The sequence below is a fragment of the Diabrotica virgifera genome, chromosome 10 (genome assembly GCF_917563875.1).
Source record: "Diabrotica virgifera virgifera chromosome 10, PGI_DIABVI_V3a".
In the NCBI taxonomy this organism is placed as follows: Eukaryota; Metazoa; Arthropoda; class Insecta; order Coleoptera; family Chrysomelidae; genus Diabrotica; species Diabrotica virgifera.
Window position 1 is genome coordinate 25,994,826 of NC_065452.1, and position 21,104 is coordinate 26,015,929.

Below are 21,104 nucleotides of genomic sequence, written 5' to 3' on the forward strand. Positions count from 1 at the left end.
GGCGTGACTCCCCTGTAAAAGACATTGAGTGTCTTGAATTGCAAACCGTAACGTATGGAACTAAAAGCGCTAGCTTTCAGAGTACTCGCTGTTTAATGGAACTGGCACAAAATCATCAGACTGAGTATCCTCTGGCCAGTGATGCTCTTCAAAATAGTTGTTACATTGATGACATTCTCTATGGCGCTAATGATGTACAGACTCTCCTTAAAGCTCATAAGGAAATAACTAGTTTACTTGGAACCGCTTGTATCTCTCTCCATAAATGGTGTTCTAACTCAGACTTGTTTTTAAAAAATATCTCTTCTCTCTCTTCGAACACTTCTTATGTAATAGCTCCAGATAATGGCTCCAATAAGGTTTTAGGTTTATGTTGGAATCCTATTCTTGACACCTTCTCAATCTCTCTCCCAAATTTTACCCTAAAGGACTCATACACCAAGAGAGAAGTACTGTCAATGATTGCCCAAATATTTGATCCTCAAGGCCTAATTAACCCAGTTACAGTTGTCGCTAAATTAATCATGCAACAAATTTGGATTTCCAAAATTAATTGGAACGATATCATAGATGCAGATACGTTGCATGAGTGGCTAAATTTTGTTCGCAGTCTCTCTAATTTTAAGGATTTAAATATACCTCGGTGTCTCTTTTTAAGTCAAGAAATCACTAGTGTTGAGATTCACGCATTCTCGGATGCAAGTTTAAAGGCTTATGGAGCTTGCATCTACCTACGTGTGATTTATAGATCAGAACAAGTATCTTGTTCACTTTTAGCATCTAAGAGTCGTGTCGCTCCGCTAAAACCCTTGACTCTCCCAAGATTGGAACTCATGGGTGCGCTATTGTGTAGTAAGCTCACAGCAAGGATTGCTAATATTATTGAAGAAAAACTCTCTCGCTTAGACTCTATAAATATGTGGTCGGATTCAGAAATTGTTCTCGCTTGGCTTCGTTCGCATCCCTCTCGTTGGACTCAATTTGTAGCAAATAGGGTTGCACAAATTTTAGATAATTCTCCTAACGCTCATTGGAGGCACGTACGATCCAAAGAGAATCCTGCCGACATACTCTCCCGAGGAATGCTACCCGCTGAAATACTTAAATCTTCTTTGTGGTTTCATGGTCCTCAATTTTTGAATCAATCTCGGTTGGATTTGTTGAAATACAATCCAAAAGTTTATACCTCCAAGTTACCCGAAGAAAGGAAAGTAACTCTTCACATTCGAAATGATCAAATAGATTTTTTCACCTCTCTTTCTGATAGGTTCTCTAATTTTTCAAGGTTTGTAAGAACTTTAGCATTTATATTCAGGTTTGCCAATAATGCCAAATCGCCTTCTCATAAGTTATCAAATTCTCTTGAAGTAAGCGAACTTCAAAACGCTGAACTGAAGATTGTTAAGATGCTTCAGTATTCTTCTTTCTCGCTTGAGATTTCTGAGATTAAAAAAGGTAAAACTCTATCCAATAAGTCTATTTTACGCTTAAACCCCTTTTTGGATGAAAATGAAATGCTGCGTGTAGGAGGTCGCCTTGGTAACTCAGACGTTACATTTGATCAAAAATATCCTCTTCTCCTTCCCTCAAAAAATCGTGTAGTACGTCTCTTTCTTCAGAGAGAACATATCAGACTTTGTCACTCTGGTCCTCAAAATACTTTATCTCAAATTCGACTTAAATATTGGCCTTTAAATGGACTACGTGAAGTTAAAAAGGTCATACACCAATGTATGGTTTGTTTTAGGTTTAATGCCAAACCCGCTATTCAGATTATGGCAGATTTACCAAAGGAACGTTTGCAATCCTCTCGAGTATTCGCTCATGTCGGATTAGATTTTGGCGGGCCCTTTCAGATCAAAGCTTCCAAACTCCGCAAAGCTCCTTTGATAAAATCTTATATTGCTCTTTTCGTTTGTCTATCGACTCGAGCTGTTCACATTGAAGTCGTGTCCGGCCTTTCTACAGAGACGTTTCTTCTCGCTCTAAAACGTTTTATTAGCCGTAGAGGCCTCCCTCAGACTATATTCAGTGACAACGCCACGAACTTTTTGGGAGCTCGTAATCAGTTGTTTGAACTTTATAAGTTTTTAAAAGAAAAAGAAAACTCTCGCTCTATTAATGATTTTTTGGCATCATCGCATATTCGCTGGAAAACCATAGTTCCTCGAGCCCCTCATCATGGTGGCATCTGGGAAAGCGCTATAAAGAGCGCAAAGCATCATATCCGTAGACTCATGGGTGATATTAAGCTCACTTTTGAAGAATTTACCACTGTTCTCACTCAAATTGAAGCTGTGCTCAACTCTCGACCGCTTTGCTCCCTCTCAAATGATCCCTCTGATCTAACCTATCTGACCCCTGGACATTTCTTGATTGGACAATCTCTTACGTCATTTCCTGAAAGGGATGTAATCCACATTCCCGAAAATAGATTAAGTTTATGGCAACATCTCTCTAAACTCCAGCAAATGTTTTGGAAAAAATGGTCAATTGACTACTTGAACAGACTCCAAAATCGCCCTAAATGGTTTCTTCCTCATAAGAACCTAGAGCCCAACGATCTCGTCTTGTTGATTGAAGATAACACTCCTCCTCTTTACTGGGCTCTAGCAAGAGTGATTGATGTCTTTCCCGGAAAGGATGGCCGAGTAAGAGTTGCATCGGTCAAAACTAAAGATGGAGTCTTCAAGCGCTCTATTAATAAATTGTGTCCTCTACCAAATGACTGTTAAAATTAAGTTAAGTTGAGTGTTTTCGCTTAAGAACGTTGTAAGTTGATTTATGTTAGGTTAGGTTTATGTTAAAGCCAGTGCTTCAACGCGGGGGAGTATGTTGTGAAAACAACAGTTATTTACATTAATTTGCTTTTATAAAAATATCGCTCTGTAAATCTGTTGGGACAATCTGTATTGTGTTTAAAATATTTAATTCTCTGAAAAACTTGAGTGTAGCGTTGTGTGTTTCATAAAATAGACATCTGCATTTTTATCGTTTCGGGGTAAAAGCAGGTCATGTTGCCAAAGAAGTGTAACATGTGTTTTGCCCTTTTCAGGGCGAATAGTGTAAACTAAACTATCAAAGATAATAGTGCAGAGATTTGAATAGAATTTCAGCAGTCTCTTTCAGATCTCAGAGATGAACACTTTGTTCGCTTGTGCGTCTCTTTTCGCCGTAAAAATACTCTCTCCGCAATAATTAATAGATTAAAAAGACTCTTACGTTCTCTCGTTCGCTATTAAGACTATAATTTATCGTTAAGCCGCTTATTTGTCAAAATCGTTGTTGTTAATAAATGTTTTGTTCGCCGAATACCCTTATTTATCGCTAATACACAACCCTTTCTATCGTATTAATTAGCACCTTTAAAACCAGACCAAATTAAATCTTAGAACCAGTTCTCCTAAAAGTTCACTATTTTGTTTATATCGAAGGACGGGACATACGGGTGTGGTCCTAAAATATTCACCTATGTCCAATTAGGCAAAAGGTAATAATTAAACCATTTTTGCCACGGTGGGGTGAGATTGAATAAAAACTCACACCACATAACTTAAAATTATCGCAAGTAACATCATATGGTGCAGACAATGCAAATGTAAACTTTGGTTCAAATCATTCTGTTTTCACTAATCTTCATTCCAAAAACGAAAAAATATTAAAAGCTAACTGTTCAGTTCACATCTTGCATAACATGAGCAAATTTGCATGTGATAGATTAGACATCGATGTAGAAGCTATCATCTTAAAAATATATGGCCATTTCTCACATTCAGTTAAACGTCGTGCGGAATTGATGGAGATATTTGAAACTACGGACAAAGAATACTCCATCCAACAAGAAGCGAAAGCAGCTGTCGGCTCCTTTGATATTCAGGGGACAGAAATATCGGTCGGAGAATGGTAGGGGTAATACTTCACACTACACTAAGAAAAGTAATGAGGAATTCGTTCAAAACTGTAGGAAATTTGAGTTACACTGAGAAACAAAGTAATAATTAAAACTATAGTGTTTGTAAGTTGATCTATTAATATGAATTGTATTTTTTTTCTGTAAAATTTAATATAACCCATATATAAATTTTGTACTGATAAGTAAAAAGGTTTTAAGTTAAAAATATCGATTTTGACTAAGTTTTGTAAACTTATGTAAACGTGATGGATTTTTGATGCTTAGTTTAATTTAATAGTTAATTTCAAAATAGAGATTAAAATTTCTATCGTTTTCTATTACTTTTTTTCGTACTAAAAATTTGAAAAATAGATATTTTTGACCCAAGACCTTTTTACTTAGGACAGAATTATACTTTCGAATTTTCTATTAACTTTGTCTTAGATTGATCATTTTTTTTTTGTTTCCTTTTGAGAAATTTCTTTGAATGTCTATTGACCTCCAACACCGCCATATTCTCGCTGCACGAGGAAACTCTGCGGCGGAGGCTAGAATGACTTTATTCACCTTCGATTTCTTTCTGTACATCTGAGGTTTCTGGAAACTCTGGTTGTACTGTACCAAATTCAACTCGCCTGGATATATAACAGTTACCTCATCACATCTAGCATCTAATACTTGGGAATTAATCTATCAGCTGGAAACAATATCGAAGAAGAGGTAAAAGAACAAATAATTAAAGCCAGTAGAACGGCCGATGCCCAAACGGCACAATTTGGAAAAACAAACACGTAAGAGTGCAAAACAAAGGCCCAAATATATAAGTCAGTTATTAGGCCAGTTATGACTTATAAGGCCGAAACAAGACCAGATACAAGCAAAACACAAAAACATCTGGAGACCAACCAAATGAAGATCTTAAGAAGGATTGCTGGAAAAGTACTACAGGACAGGGTAAGAAGTGAGGAAATCAGCCGCATGCAAGCAGGATGTTTAAATCAAGGATAGTAAGGGACAAGTCACCGTTAGGCAGAAGAAGTATAGGACGCCCAAGGAAAAGCTGTAATGACAATTTAGGGACAGAATAAAATGCACCGTTGAAGAAAAACAGGCAGTACTGCCTATATAAAAGAAAGAAGACATCAGATCTAGCATCTAGCCACCTTAACCTGTTTCTTATTTTGTTTCCAATAGGATCAATAGGATCCACACCCAATTTTTTCGTATATACTGATTCCTAACATTATCTTTTCTAGTTATTCGCTAGTTCTAGTTATTAATAACTGCGGATTCAATACAGAACTTAACCTAACCCTAATGAAGCTCTGCTTTCACACAAAATTTTCCAGTTTCAGCTGCATTCGCTCTCTCTAATTGTTACCTTCTGATACATTTTTTATACCACTCTCACATATTCAGCCGGCACTCCTTTCCTACTTAGTACCATTAGGTTTCTGGTAACTTTGCTATATGCCTTCCCAAGATTAATAAACACAATGTGCAAGTCTTTCTCTTCCACTCATAAGTTTTTCCCTCAGCTGTCATAAAATAAAAATTGATGTTGTGGATCTGCCTTGTATAAATTCAAAATGACCTTTATTTCTAGAACCGTACACTAAATTTATACTATTGCAAATTAAATTAGACACTAAATAGCTATGTTTAAATTGTTTTTTTATTAAAAAGCTTAATTAAAAATCTGGGAATAAATAATTTTAATAGATATGTACGTATATGGAATCACATAAATGTTTAAAAAGAACTTTCTCTCATTGCCCTACCCCTACGATCGTTTACCTGCTACGATTTCTCGGTACTGAAAAGAGAATTATTTGTTCACGATCTAGTGGGGCGTCCCAGTACGAACCACACAAGAAAATCCACCTTTGTGTGGAGCCATCACAATGAGAGTTTATTTTAACAATAGATATGTTTAGTAGTATTATCCTTTTTTCTACAATTAGAAAAGATTAAACAACACAATAATTATACAACAAACAGCTGTTAGGGGTTAGGTTGAGAAATAAGAAATAATACATGAAACATGGCGGATCGTACATGCGCAAAGAAATTTGGATCGTGAAATAGTCGATACTTTCGCTTCTTGTTGGATGGAGTATTCTTTGCTACGGAAATGGAGTGGGTCGAGTTATTACGTCACGTAAATACAAGATTTTTGTCGCTCTGTCCTGCTGTTGAGAGAATAATCAAGGTTTGGCCTGCTTTGAAAAGCTACTTTGATAAAAAAGAATCATGTGCGAAAGCCATTGAAAAAATTTTTGGTTCTGAAGCAGAGGAAACAAAAACTCTAGCCTACTTGAATTTTGTTTATAATGTGATGAGTGCTTTTGGTACATTAATAAAAGAGTCTCAGGGAAATGACATTGCCATAACCGAAATGCATGAGTCATTATGCCTCTTCCGTTCAAGACTGATTCAAAGACAGAAGGATGGGTTTTTCGGCTACCAGACGAAACTTATTTTAAATAAATTAGTTGAATCTGAAGAGATCAAAGTCATCGAAGACTTTAAACTATTTTACACAAATTGCCAAAAATATATAGAAAAACGTTATAATTTTTCAGATGAGAATATTTTTGCTAGACTTAAATTCCTAAATCTGGAAACTGAAATTAGTTTCGACATGATTGAAAATGCTATCGCTTTATTGAAATTGACAGACAATATTTCGGTAGATCACCTATATGAAGAATTTAACTTGTTGAAATCATCTTTGGACGTATTAGTTGGAAATTCCAAAGACACCACTGCCACCACCGCACAGAAATGGCAACAGCTCTTTCAACAGTTTCCAAAAAAAGATACCAGGAATATGTTTAAACTCGTATCTTTTATATTAAGTACTCCAACGTCAAACTGCTTTCCGGAACGAGTTTTTTCGCAGATGAATTTGAAATGGTCAGATGCGAGAAATAAATGTTCCGTAAAGTTAATTAAAGCAGAATTACTCGTCCAGTTTAATCTACAGCTATCCTGTGAAGAGTTCTTTAAATTTACTAAAGAGAAAAGGGATATTTTGAAAGAAGTTAAATCCTCACAAAAATATGAATAAGTAATTCTTATAAATAATTAAAATATTCTCTTATTGTTCTTATTTTGTTATTCTTATATCTTTTATAACTTTTATTCTTATAAATATATAAAATTATTCTCTTATAATTTGTAACTCTAACTTCTATGACTTTTGTTTGAAACGCCACATTTTTCTAACGAATAAAACGTTTTTGATTCTGATATCTGATTTGTTTTTTATTTTTTTATTCAGAAGACGAATAAGACTCAATATTTTAATGATAAGGTAAATGTGATTTAAAATACCATATTTTTATTAAAATTTATTTTCTATTGATATTTTCACTAGGTGACTATCTTAATGTCTCGTAAACGTAATTTGAACTAAAATAAAAAGATAAATATTCAAATATTTTTGATTATATACCTTTTTTCACTATGTCCCGCTTTCGACGAAACAATCCCGCTTTTTTCACTCAAAAAGTTCCTAAATCCCGACTTGGCAAAAAAAAAATCTGGCAACGCTGAAACAAACCCTCATATGGTATTTATTGATCTTGAGAAACCTTATGATAGAGTTCCTCGAGAGATGCTGTGGTGGGCATTCAATTAGAAATCTAGAAGTCTATGTATGAAGGAGTAACAACTAGTGTTAGGAGAGGTGTGGAAGAGATTGATAAATTTTATGTGAAAGCAAGGTTTCAATAAGGCTTCGTGCTTAATCCTTATTTATTCTCATTTGTTTTGGATCAGATAACAGCGAAACTACAGGGTCTATAGTGTCACATGTTCTGGTGCTTAAAGTGCCGATGATGTGGTGTTGGTAAAAAATAATGAAAACGACTTAGAACAAAAACTAAAACAGTGGAGACAAGCTCTTGAAGGAAATGGTTTAAAACTTAGTAGGACAAAGACAGTATTTGGAATGTTCGTTTAAAGCTGGAGTTACTACAAATAAAATGATATCTTTGGATGGTGAAATGATTGTGAAAAGTGACAGTTTTAAGTACCTACCTAAGGAATGGGGTAATGGGGAAAATAGATGGAGATATATGCAATATAATTAGGGTTCAATGGATGAAATGTAAGGGAGCGAGTGGTGTGTTTTGTAACAAAGAATTTCCAATGAAGCTGAAGTGAAAATTCTATAAAACAACCATAAGACCGGCTGTGATGTACGGAACTGAATGTTGGCAGTTCAAAAAAAAGAGGAACATCGAATGCATGGGGCAGAAATGAGAATGCCTAGATGGATGAGTGGAGTAACAAAAAATAATAAAATTAGGAATAAATATATAAGGGGAAGTCTAAGCGTGACACCAATTGATGCCAAAATGAGGGAGCATAGGTTAAGATGGTTTGGTCATGTTCAATGTCGAGACGTTAATCACCCAATATGAAAAATTGCTAAACTGCGGATTCCTGGAAGAAGTAGGAGAGGAAGACCAAAGAGGACCTGGGGAGACGCTTAGGCAGGACAGGTCGGTAAAGAGGATTGATGTTGATATGATCTAAGATAGAAACTTAGGAGAAATGCAATTATTCGGGAAGCTAACCTCGCTTAAGGATAATGGCAAAGAGAATGGTGATGATGTTACTGAATTGGTTATTGAAGAATTTATGTAAAAAAATAACAGGCGACTTGACTTTCGTTACAAAACTTGCTTGTAACATTTAAACACTAAATTATAATTTTAAGTCAATAAAATAAATTATTTATTGTAATTTTTAAAAAAAAAAAGGTTCTCTGATTTTTACAATTTGACGACACTCAAAAAATTTTACCTAGGGAAATAGGGCCTCAAGGGCTTTTTATATCTTAATATTATCTGTGCACCCCCAATAATTTACACCAGACGCCGCCACTGATAACACGAGAATTTTACTGTCACCGTTGTATGTGGTTGTCTTTTTAAAGACATATCACATGCTATGATTTTTTGTGACGGATATTCTTGGCAATCCAAATGAACTTCACAATTTTATTGATTATTTCAATGCTCTTAAACTATTTCCGAGATCATACAAATCCCGAATATTTTCAAAATCGTCTGCTTGCTCGAAGAATCATAAATAAAATCAAAGGAAGTGCCAGAAAAAGTATATCAGTATGCGGCTGTAAAGAATAGTCGTCAATAAAAGCAATGCTTGTCCAAAATTTTGCAGTCCAACGTAACGAAAACTCATTAACTAGAAATTTAATTAATCTTCGTCTCCCAGAGACGGCACACCAATATACAATACATCCTGGTCGGAATCCTCTTAATTTTTGGTTTCCTCAAGTTACGAAAAATGAAAATGATGCGCCGAAGACACCACTAAATAAACCCCCTACAACATAAATCAAAACGTAAATTTCGTTTTTAAAATCAGTTGTAATTTAATTAATAAGAGTATTGTTACTTTGTTAGTTGTACACTACGACTATAATAAGTGCGTTCGCGGATACCTGTCGGCGACTAGTCGTTGACAACTCCTATACCTCACCTAATATAAATAATACCCTATTAATCAATATTAATAAGTAATTATAAATTATACTAGGTAAATATACCTTGTATATTTATCTATTAACGGTATTATTTATATTAGGCGAGGTTAGGAGTTGTCAACGACTAGTCGCCGACAGGTATCCGCGAACGCACTTAATAGGAATAGACGTGAGTTGCGTCGTTGCGCGCAGACCGGAGAAGGGATGCATAATTCATTTGGGACTTAGTATATTGGGGATGCATAGTATACCAAGAAATAATTAAAAGACGTTTCCCAAATGAAAACATATAGTACCAGTAGCATTACAAACACAACGACAACAACAACAACAAAAGAATCAGCTTATGCCTGTACCCCAATCACACCAAACGATACCGCAACAAACTAATCCACAGATCCCACAACAACCTACTCCACAAAATGTACAAGCTGCACCAACACCCCAACAACAATACAGGCCAACATATGCGCAAGTTGCCAGTGACAATAATATATTATCCATTCTTCAAAATACAATTACAAACCAACAGCAAATAATGAACCAAATGGCAGCAGAAATAAAATCACTTAGAAAACGACTCACACAACTAACTAATCTCTTAATTAGAAATGGCCCAACTGTATAAAATTGCCCTTTGGAATGCAAACGGCCTTGCCAAACACAAACAAGAAGAAGTAGAAGTATTTCTTGCGCACAACGACATTGACATTCTTCTAATATCAGAATCCCACCAGGCGCGGATCCAGGGGGGGGGCAGAGGGGGCAATTGCCCCCCCCCCCCCGAGAATCTGAGGACAAAAAAAAATGTGTATTTATTTCTAAATTGAGGATAACGAGTGCCACTGGCCACACAGAAAAGAGCTTTATATATTTAGCGATTGTCCTATTCAAAGTTTGTTTCCGCGTGCAAATTTCCCGTGCTCTCTCGTCGAATAATATTCATTGAAACAGTTCCGTAAAGATTTTAATTTGCTTGCTGTAAAGCTTATAACCGTGCGCACGCCCTAGCGTTAGAAATTAGAAACGGAACTTCGATTAGATTAGATTGCGCTCGACATAGTTCCTTATTCTGACGCTATAACGCGCGCATGTACAACAACAAATAAGATGCCATTTTGATGTCGGTGCTTATTTGTGCTTTGTTGTTGTTGTGAGCTGATGTTATGAAACGAGCTGCCAAAATTACAACGTTCTTCAAAAAGTTGAAGACAACGTCAGGTAAGGTTACTCTATTTCATAAGCCATAGTAATAAAAGCTAGTAGGTTAGTAGGTTTAATGGTTATTTTTTACGCTTGCTACGTTTTTGTTTACTGTTTAGGCTATTATTTAGGACTCACTAAAAATTAGTTTAACTTTACTTTTATTTTTTATTTATATTTAACGTTTTTTTGTGTTTAATTAGTCTACCCTTTTAAAGTAAAATACATTTTTTAATGTAAGAAATCAGATAAAATCAAATTTAATTGATTAAATGTTAATTTTGTTTGTTTTTCACTTTAAAACAATTTCAGATAGCAGTAATGGTGAGACTGAGGGTGCAAAACGAGACGGTGAAGATAAACCCGAATCACTTACAATAATTCGAGATGAAGTGGAAGTGGGACAACATGAGCAAAGCTCGCTTGCTGTGTCACAAAACCTAAACTTCGAAGTGGAAGTTTTCGGTAAGCCTTTTTTGTAATAGCGAGCAACAACATATAATCCTGCAAAAGGCACATATAGAGGATAAGAGCTTTAAAATGATACCCAATTTTCCTAGAAAAATAATTATTTAGGGGTTGATTTGTTGAGTACGAAAATCAAGTAAATTGTTTTAATAATGTGGATGATAACTTTTAATACAAGTTACATTTTAAATTAAACAAACTATTTCAAGTCTTAAGACCGCGTCCCACCATCAAATAATTTGATCAAACTTGACAGTTAGTGACACAAAGTGACAGTTAGTGACGTCATATCCTGAGTGTTCATTGTGGATAATAATGAAAAACTTTAATTTTAAATAAAGTACAAACAAGTTAGACAACACAATACAAAACATTTGATTAAACTAGACTGTTAGTGAGAGCACAGATTTTTAGAATTTAAAAAAAAACTGCAATTGTGACGTCACTTTGACGTACTTGCGGAGTTTGCTCAAACTGTTTGATCAAATTATTTGATGGTGAGACGCGGCCTTAATAGGTCTAGTCGATCAATTATTTCAAGGTTGTGTTTTTTTAGGAGATCCTCTGGCCTTGGATTCACACTCAAAAAGCAGTGGACCTACCAACTCCTCAAGCGAATCCAGACCTACAATTAACTCTGAAGGTAAAGTGAAAGAGCTCTCTTCAAACCCTAATAGCACAAGGACGTCCAATGGACGTCCATTGGACGTCCTTCACGGACTTTAGGGACGTCCTTTGGACGTCCGTTTTCGTCCGAGGAACGTCCTTTATACGTCCTATTTTGGTCCAAATGTCGCGCTACCGAACGTCCATTGGACGTCCATCTAAGGTCCGAGGGGACGTATATTGGAACTTAATCGGACGCAAATTGGACCTTAATCGGACGTCCTAGGGGACGTAAATTGGACCTTAATCGGACGTAAATTGGACCTTAATCGGACATAAATTGGACCTTAATCGGACGTCCTAGGGGACGTAAATTGGACCTTAATCGGACGTAAATTGGACCTTAATCGGACGTAAATTGGACCTTAATCGGACATAAATTGGACCTTAATAGGACGTAAATTTGACCTTAATCGGACGTAAATTGGACCTTAATCGGACGTAAATTGGACCTTAATCGGACGTAAATTGGACCTTAATCGGACGTAAATTGGACTTTAATCGGACGTAAATGGGACCTTAAGCGGACGTAAATTGTACCTTAATCGGACGTAAATTGGACCTTAATCGGACGTCCTAGGGGACGTGAATTGGACCTTAACAGGACGTCCAATTTTGGTCCAAAGGCCAAGTTGTTAAACGTCCAATGGAGGTCCACCTAACGTCGGAGGGGACGTTCGGTGGACGTCATTTGGGCATTCATAGGATGTCCCAGTTTGGTCCAATGTCTTGCTGCTGAACATCCATCTAACGTCCTGGAAGGTCATTCGGTGGACGTCTAGCGACGATATTTAGACCTGTGGAGAATGTATTGTGGGAAATAAAAAATATATTTTTTAAGGAACTTATATTTCATCTTATATCAAATTACAATTATTGGATATTACAGTATTTACATTAAATTACAATACACTTCTCCAAGAAATTAACGCACCACCTTAAATATGGGGTATATTTGATGTCTCGTATTTCCTAAACCTGTTGTCCCATCTAAGTGATGTTTTTATAATATTATAGCCTAGGCTATAGGTTACCTCCTTAAGCTTGTCATGCTGTAATATATGTATATTATATCATATCGCTCTCTATAGTAATGTGATATAATATATATTACAGTATAGCTCCCTGTGCATGACAAGCATAAGGAGGTAACATATTCTAGGGCCTAGGCTAGAATATTATAAAAAAAATCACTTAGATGCAACAACAGGTTTAGGAAATTCGAGACATCAAAAATGCCCAATTTTTAAGGTGGTGCGTAATGGGCTGTATATACAGGGTGTAACAAAAATACAGGTCATAAATTAAATCACATTATTCTGGGACCAAAAATAGTTCAAATGAACCTAACTTACCTTGTACAAATATGCACATAAAAAGTTACAGCCCTTTGAAATTACAAAATGAAAATGGATTTTTTCGATTATATCGAAAACTATTAGCGATTTTTTATTGAAAATGGACATGTGACATGTGGCATTATTATGGCAGGAATATCTTAAAGAAAAATTATGGTGAAATTTGTGCACCCCATAAAAATTTTATGGGGGTTTTGATCCCTTAAATCCTCCCAAACTTTTGTGTATGTTCCAATTCAATTTTATTATTGTGGTACCATTAGTTAAATTCAATATTTTTGTTTCTTAGTATTTTTCAGATAAGGCAGTTTTTATCGAGTTGCGACTTCTTTTTTAATATGTCCACGTAAAAATTTTATGGGGGTTTTGTTCCTTTAAACCCCCCAAATGTTGTATGTTCCAATTAAACTATTACTGAGGTACCATTAGTTAAACAGAGTGTTTTCAAAACTTTTTTGCCTCTTTGTATTTTTTCGATAAGGCACGTTTTATCGAGTCTGGCTTCTTTTTTAATATGGTTCAAAATATACCTAAAAATGTAAAGCATAAATAATTTTGCATATTATTACCAAGTCTCCATAATCGTACTTAACCATATACAAATATGTGGTGGATTTGACAAATATTCACAATATTTCGATAAAAATTGACTTTTCGAAAAAGCAATAAGAGGCAAAAAAGTTTTTAAAACGTTGTTTAAATGGTAGGTACTACAATAATAATTAAATTGAAACGTGCACAAAAGCACATTGTTTTCGATACATTGGAAAAAATCACTTTTCATTTTGTAACTTCAAATGAGTGATAAAGGCACAGAGACTTAGATCACGAGGTCACATTGAAAGGATGCCAAAAACGAGGACTCCGAAAAGGGTACTAAACTACACTATAGCTTCAAGAAAGAGAAGAGGAAGACCGGAAAATAGATGGAAGCAAGAGGTCGAAAAAGATTTGGAAAGAATGGTGTTACAGGGTCAGAAAAGAAAAATGAATAAGAGGAAGGAATGGAGAAAAATCACATATCAAGCCAGAGAAGATCTCAGTACATAAAGAAACGTGAAAATGAAGAAAAAACAAACTTTTCAAGCCATGGGCCTCTAAGGCCCTTGGTGCTATTAATATATAACTTCAAAGGGCTGTAACTTTTCTTTTGTGCACATTTGTACTAAGGTAAGTTAGGTCCAATCAAACTATTTTTGGTCCCAGGATATGTGATTAAATTTATGACCTGTATTTTTGTTACACCCTGTATATATATAAAGGTTATATTTGGTTCTTGGGACATCAAAGTATATTTTTTAGACATTCCCTGGATATAGTCACTGATGTGACATACCTCCGATTTGTTTTTTCATGAGTTTTGTAAGAGAGACTAAAAACTTTTTTATGGTTACCTCCTGTTTTCATATATTTTTTGACATGTTTTGTAGTAAATTCAACTATCTATTTACTACAAGACATGTCAAAATTTACATGTGAAAGCAGGAGATGATCCTAAAAATGGTTTTTCGTCTCCTACAAAATTCATGAAAAATCAGATAGGAGAATTTGTACATTACAATTCTCTGATGTTTGGGAAAAAGGGCTTAAGTCAGAAATGCACATCGATAATGTTTTGATGATTTCTGGACCAGAAAAATCGGCTCTTTTTATTGGTACATACAGTTTACGTCTACAACAGTTTTTTGCTGGTCCAGAAATCATCAAAACATTAGCAATGTGCAATTCTGACTTACGCCCTTTTTGCCAAACATAAAAAAAGCAATCTGGTCATAACTGACCAATGAGCAATTTTAATTTAACCTAAATTACTAATGTTTCTTAAAATGAAGAGCTTACCCGATAGCGTCTCTTATCTAATCTAACAAGATCGTGCACTATTCTAACATACACAGCCACATCACGCACTATGCTCTGCTTTTCACTATCACCTATCACTCAAACTAGTTCAAAAGGCTTTGTCCTCTTCAATCTTCTAGTTTGCCCAGTAGTATCGAGGAGGATTTCCTCAATATTCTTGTACTTATTTAAGTTGTTTGTCGGGATTCCTGCTATCTTCTTGATGATTATATCCAGGTTCCATTCCTAGGTATTAATATTTGTTTATAAAGTAATAACTTATTATGCATGGACAATGTTGTTTCTTCCAATTAGCCAATACACTTTTTATATCTTTATTTTGGTTATATCTGGTTTTTTGTAGACCACTTTCAGCTGATTCTAAAAAAAATTAAAATGAACGGTAATTTTTCTATTCTTTACAATTAAAAATCAAAATATTTACAGGTAATACATGCATAAATGATTCGTTTCATAAAGAAAATTGAAAACGGATTTTATAATACTTACATAATTGTTTAAGAGATCCAGCCATAGCCAAAACTATTAGCATACTAAACAGTACAGTTGAGTACAGCAAAAAAAGCCACTAATTTCCATTTTTCACCCCCTTATCGATGCATTTTTTTCCAATCAAAATTTTTACTAAATTTTTAGGTTATCTTATGATGAAAATGAAATAATTGATGACTTGATGACCAATGACCACGCGACGCTACATAGATACTCGCGCGGCAAATTTGAAAATGAACGCAAATTGAATAGTAAATGGCCTCTCTTTAGAGTATGGAAAATTTTACCCCTCCAGGAGGACATTGTACTCTTTTCATAGAATATCTTGTGGTAACTTTCCAGCCATAATTTAATCAGATGTTCACGGAATAGAACTTTGATAGTAGAATTCCTGGAATGTTTTGTTGTTAGGGGAAACTTTTATTTTATTTATTCTTGAATATTTCCTGTTGTTAAACATTGTAACCAATAATTTACAAATAAGATTTTCATTACATTACATGAAATCAAAACATGTTTTGGATATTAAACTATATAGTTTTATAATTGTAATAATTTAGTATACAATTTTGAATTAAGATTTAATCTTTCGATCTAATCGATTTAAACTACAGTAAAACTTGTGTTACCGGCCCCCTGCCAACACCGGCCACCTGTACTAACGGCCAGTTTAAAAATTCCCCACACTAATTACAGTAAAACCTGTCAGTAACGGCCGCTAAAAATGAAAAAGCTATTGGCCGATATAGAAAGGTGACCGGTATTGCCAGTTTTTGTAGTCTAGATATAATTGGTTTGGGGAATTTTTAAACTGGCCGTTAGTACAGGTGGCCAGTAACACAGGTTGTACTGTATATCTAGGCTACAAAAACTGGCAATAACGACCACTTTTCTATATCGGCCAATAGTTCTTTCATTTTAGTGGCCGTTAGTGACAGGTTTGACTGTATTTCATTAACGTAAAGTTAACGCAAGTTAATATTTTATTGAATTATTTTGCTATTTGATCTCGTAATTGGTATAATGTGTCCAATATAAGCGTTCATAAAACGTCCGTATTTCGTCCAGTATGGACGTCCAAAGTCGGACGTCCAAAGGACGTCCATATTTATTCCGTCCGAAGGACGTCCATATTTATTCCTTCCGAAGGACGTCCAACATGGGACGTCCGTTTATAGTCCATGGACGTTAGGACCAAAAATGGACCTATTTTGGACGTCCAAATGACGTCGTGTGCTATTAGGGAATTGTCCGTATTTCGTCCAGTATATATACGTCCATATTTGTTCCATCCGAAGGACGTCCAACGTCGGACGTCCATTTTTATTCCGTCCGAAGAATGTCCAACGTCGGACGTCCATATTTATTCCTTCCGAAGGACGTCCAACGTCGGACGTCCATATTTATTCCTTCCGAAGGACGTCCAACGTCGGACGTCCAAAGGACGTCCATTTTTATTCCGTCCGAAGGACGTCCAACGTCGGACGTCCAAAGGACGTCCATATTTATTCCTTCCGAAGGACGTCCAACGTCGGACGTCCAAAGGACGTCCATTTTTATTCCGTCCGAAGGACGTCCAACGTCGGACGTCCAAAGGACGTCCATATTTATTCCTTCCGAAGGACGTCCAACATGGGACGTCCAAAGGACGTCCATTTATAGTCCATGGACGTTAGGACCAAAAATGGACCTATTTTGGACGTCCATTGGACGTCGTGTGCTATTAGGGAATCATATCATCAAAGATATAGGGCTATATGTAAATAACAAGCCTGATGATTACACAAAATATCTTCTTTTGGAAGAACATTGGAAGCCACCCTCAAACTACGTGTATCCATATTCAGAAAACTCAAAGGGCGTTAAAAGGTATTTGTCTAAAACCCACCTAGAAAATCATACATGGCTTGTACTTTCAGAGTCGAAGAAAGGTTTGTTCTGTAAATACTGTGCACTTTTCGCCCAAGAAAAGGCAGGTCACAATAAGGGCGTGAAGCTGGGGAGACTTGTAATTGAACCTTTGACACGGTTTAAAGACTTAACAGGAAAAGATGGCGACTTGCAAACCCATGAAAGAAGTTTATACCATAAAACCTGTGTAGAAATGGGGAAAGACTTTTTGAAAACTTACAAATCACCTAATAAAGAAGTTATCAATCAGGTATGCTCTGAGCGGCTTCGTCAGGTTACAGAAAATCGTGAAAGGCTAAAGCCCATTATCAAAACCATTATTTTGCTCGGGCGTCAAAACATACCTTTTCGAGGTCACAGGGACGATGGTCCTATCAACCTAGACATTGAGACTTCAGCAGCAAATCAGGGGAATTTCAAAGCTCTCTTGCAGTTCAGAGTAGACGCGGGTGACAAAGCTCTCGAAAAACATCTTAATACATCATCTTCTCGAGCAACATATATTAGCAAAACAACGCAAAATGCTTTAATAGAGTGTTGTGGGGATGAAATTAGGGATGAAATTCTGAAAAGAATACTCGAGTCCAAATATTGGTCTATGATGTTTGACGAAACCAGTGATTTGTCTCATAAGGAACAGATTACATTAGTTGTCCGTTATCTTTGGAAAGATGCCGTAAGGGAGGACTTCATAACTTTTATTGATGCATACAATGCAGCAGCAGATGTAAATGGTAAAGAGTGTAAAGAGAACAAACTATCAGGGAAAACTCTAGGTGAAATAGTCTTAAGGAATGTAAAAGAACTTGGCTTAGACCTTAGTTACTGTGTAGGCATAGGTACAGATGGGGCTTCGGTAATGACATCTGAAGAATCAGGTAGTGTAACAAAGATCCAATCAGAGGCAGTTAGTGCAAAACGGCTTCCATGCTACAACCACGCCTTGAATAATTCTATTTCTAAATCTAATAAGATTCGATCCATAAATAATGCCGTTGGCATTATGAAAGAAGTCATTCACTTTTATAATCAGTCAGCAAAAAGGAATGCTGTTCTAACTGAACACGTAGGAAGGCAACTAGTGAGCCTCTGTGAAACTAGGTGGGTAGATAGACATGATGCAGTAATTTTATTTTTTTGTGCATTGCCAGAAATTGTCGATTCATTTACAGAGATAAGCGAATGGAAAGAGTCCGAGTCAGCCAAAAAGGCCGTATTGTATATCAACTCAATAACAAGCACTGAATTCATTTTTTCTTGCGTTTGTCTGGTAGATATTCTGAAAAGGACCCTTCCCCTAAGCAAGTTATTGCAAAAACCAAACTTAGACTTGAACAAGGCTTCCAATGCAGTGACAGACACACTGACATGTCTGAAGGATAGGAGACGAAATTGTGATGATCATTTCACAGAGTTATACTTGGAAGCTCTAACTACCTCTGAAAAGCTGGGCGTGCAGCTCAAAATGCCCAGAGTAGTGAAAAGCCAAAGGCATAGAGAAAACTACGAAGCAGAGACAGTGATGGAATATTATAGGATGTCCATGTATATACCACTTCTCGACAATGTCATCACTGATCTACAAACCAGGTTCTCCGAAGAAAACCTATTGTGCTTTGACCTCAACCTTTTAATGCCTGCAAATATGTTGAACACCAATGTCAGCGAAAAATGCTTGGAGTTGAACGTGAGGCTGCAGAAAGTTTGCCAGAACTTTAAAACTCTTTTGCCCAGTGATTCTGAAGTGGTACTTGAAGGAGAGTTAAACATTTGGAGAGCGAAGTGGTCAAGGGAGAAAGAAGAAGGAATGAAAATTCCAAACTGTGCCATAGAAGTACTCAAATGCTGCGATGGAGATATGTTTCCAACTGTACGAACACTTCTACAAATACTTATCACACTACCAGTAAGTGTTGCAAGTGCTGAAAGGTCATTCAGCAGCCTTAAGCTCGTTAAATCCTGGCTACGGACAAGAATGGTTGAAGAGAGGTTGAATGGATTGTGCCTTTTATACATACATCGTGATATTGAGGTGAATGTTGAGAACGTAATTGAGCGTTATGCTAAAGGAGGAAAAAGAAGGCTGGACTTTATTGTTTAAGTTTTATGGAGAAAGTATGTAAATAATAAAGTAATGCTTTGAATCTTCAAAAAAGTGTTTTGTGTTTTTATTTCCCTAACCAAGTAGGCTTTAATGAATAAATCCAATTAAAAACTATAGATTTAAATTACAAAATATGATCATGTTTTAGTCTCTAGATTGTCTAAAAACACGAGTTTTCAGTTACATTTTTCCAGACCCAGACCCCCCGGAAGGTTCCCCACATAATCCTCCTTGCCCCCCCCCCCCCCGAAATCATGCCCTGGATCCGCCACTGAATCCCACTTTAACAGTAGTTCTTACTTTAATATTAAAAATTATTTAATGTACCACACAACTCATCCAGAAGCTGACAGGATAGCCAGAGGAGGAACGGCAGTGCTCATTAGACACCAAATTAAACACTATGAGTTACCTAAGTTCAGAAAAAACCTTCTACAAGCAACCAGTATCGTAATTGAAGATTGGCTAGGCCCATTAACAGTATCAGCGGCATACTTCCCACCAAATTACCCGCCAAATAAACAAGAGATGGAAGAATACTTCTTGTCTTTAGGTCACAGGTTCCTAGCAGGAGGTGACTACAATGCGAAAAACATAGCATGGGGCTCAAGACTAACAGCGCCAGGTAGAGGTAGAATACTATAATATAACATCATCCAAGAACTGCAGTTAAGTTACCTATCCACATACACTCCAACGTACTAGCCTAAGGATCCAGCTAAAATACCAGACCTACTTGATTTCTTTATAGTTAAAGGCACAGGAGCTGGTTACCTAAATGTAGAATCAAATCTAGATCTTTATTCTGATCACACACCAATAATAGCACAAGTTAGTGCCACAATTATAGAAAAAGAACTTCCTGTAATGCTGTTCAACAAGAATACCAATTGGGAACAATATAAAAACCAAATTAATGCAGAAATTGACTTAAAAATATCATTAAAAACAAAAACAGAAATTGAAACTGCAGTAAATCACTAACAAATATCATCCACACTGCTGCGAAAAATGCAACACCAGAAATATCAAATCACAAAGAAAATCAACACTGCCCAGTAATAATAAAAAAGAAAATAGCTGAAAAAAGAAAACTCCGAAGGATTTGGCAGCGTAATAGACACCCGACAAACAGGAGAAATTATGACAAAGCTTCTAGAGAATTGAAAGAGCTTATACACAACATAAAGAATGCATCATTTAACGAATACTTAGAAAATCTGACAAGTACAGAAGATACAGACTATTCGTTATGGAAAGCGGTTAGGAACTTAAAAAGACAAAATGAGCAAATTCCACCAATTCGTAAAAGAGACCGAACATGGGCACGCACTGATGAGGAAAAAGCAAATACCTAATATCTGGAGGAAGTCTTTCAACCTCTTCCATCGCAAAATACGACTGAAATAGAAGCTAAAATCAAAGAAACTCTTGGAGCTCCACATCAAATGTCCCAAATTCCAAAACTCTTCAAAGTCAAAGAGGTACATGAGACAATCAGAAGAAACTTAAATCCAGATAAGGCTCCAGGGTTTGAGGCCGTCTTATTAAAGAGCTCCCAAGAAAAGGGATCGTGCTATTAACAACAATATTCAACGCAGTGCTACGATTAGGACACTTCCCTGC

General features: G+C 36.1%; 2 protein-coding genes across 2 annotated transcripts; both read left to right on the forward strand.

Moving 5' to 3' along the window:
* Positions 1-10,518: 10,518 nt before the first annotated feature.
* Positions 10,519-12,155, forward strand: LOC126893301 (uncharacterized). The gene is made up of 3 exons (XM_050663321.1): positions 10,519-10,637; positions 10,932-11,084; positions 11,644-12,155. The coding sequence occupies exons 1-3, from the start codon at positions 10,583-10,585 to the stop codon at positions 11,811-11,813; spliced, it is 378 nt and encodes a 125-aa protein (XP_050519278.1). The 5' UTR covers positions 10,519-10,582; the 3' UTR covers positions 11,814-12,155.
* A 5,820-nt stretch (positions 12,156-17,975) lies between these two features.
* Positions 17,976-19,475, forward strand: LOC126893003 (52 kDa repressor of the inhibitor of the protein kinase-like). The gene has a single exon (XM_050662939.1). The coding sequence runs from the start codon at positions 17,976-17,978 to the stop codon at positions 19,473-19,475; it is 1,500 nt and encodes a 499-aa protein (XP_050518896.1).
* The last annotated feature ends 1,629 nt before the right edge of the window (positions 19,476-21,104 follow it).

What these genes read in the sequence shown, in the direction of transcription:
- LOC126893301 (XM_050663321.1), top strand. Translation starts at nt 10,583, where the DNA reads ATGAAACGAGCTGCCAAAATTACAACGTTCTTCAAAAAGTTGAAGACA. An exon ending in AAAGTTGAAGACAACGTCAG is followed by an intron (nt 10,638 to 10,931) that starts GTAAGGTTACTC and finishes AAACAATTTCAG; the next exon opens with ATAGCAGTAATGGTGAGACT. An exon ending in CTTCGAAGTGGAAGTTTTCG is followed by an intron (nt 11,085 to 11,643) that starts GTAAGCCTTTTT and finishes GTGTTTTTTTAG; the next exon opens with GAGATCCTCTGGCCTTGGAT.
- LOC126893003 (XM_050662939.1), top strand. Translation starts at nt 17,976, where the DNA reads ATGTTTGACGAAACCAGTGATTTGTCTCATAAGGAACAGATTACATTA.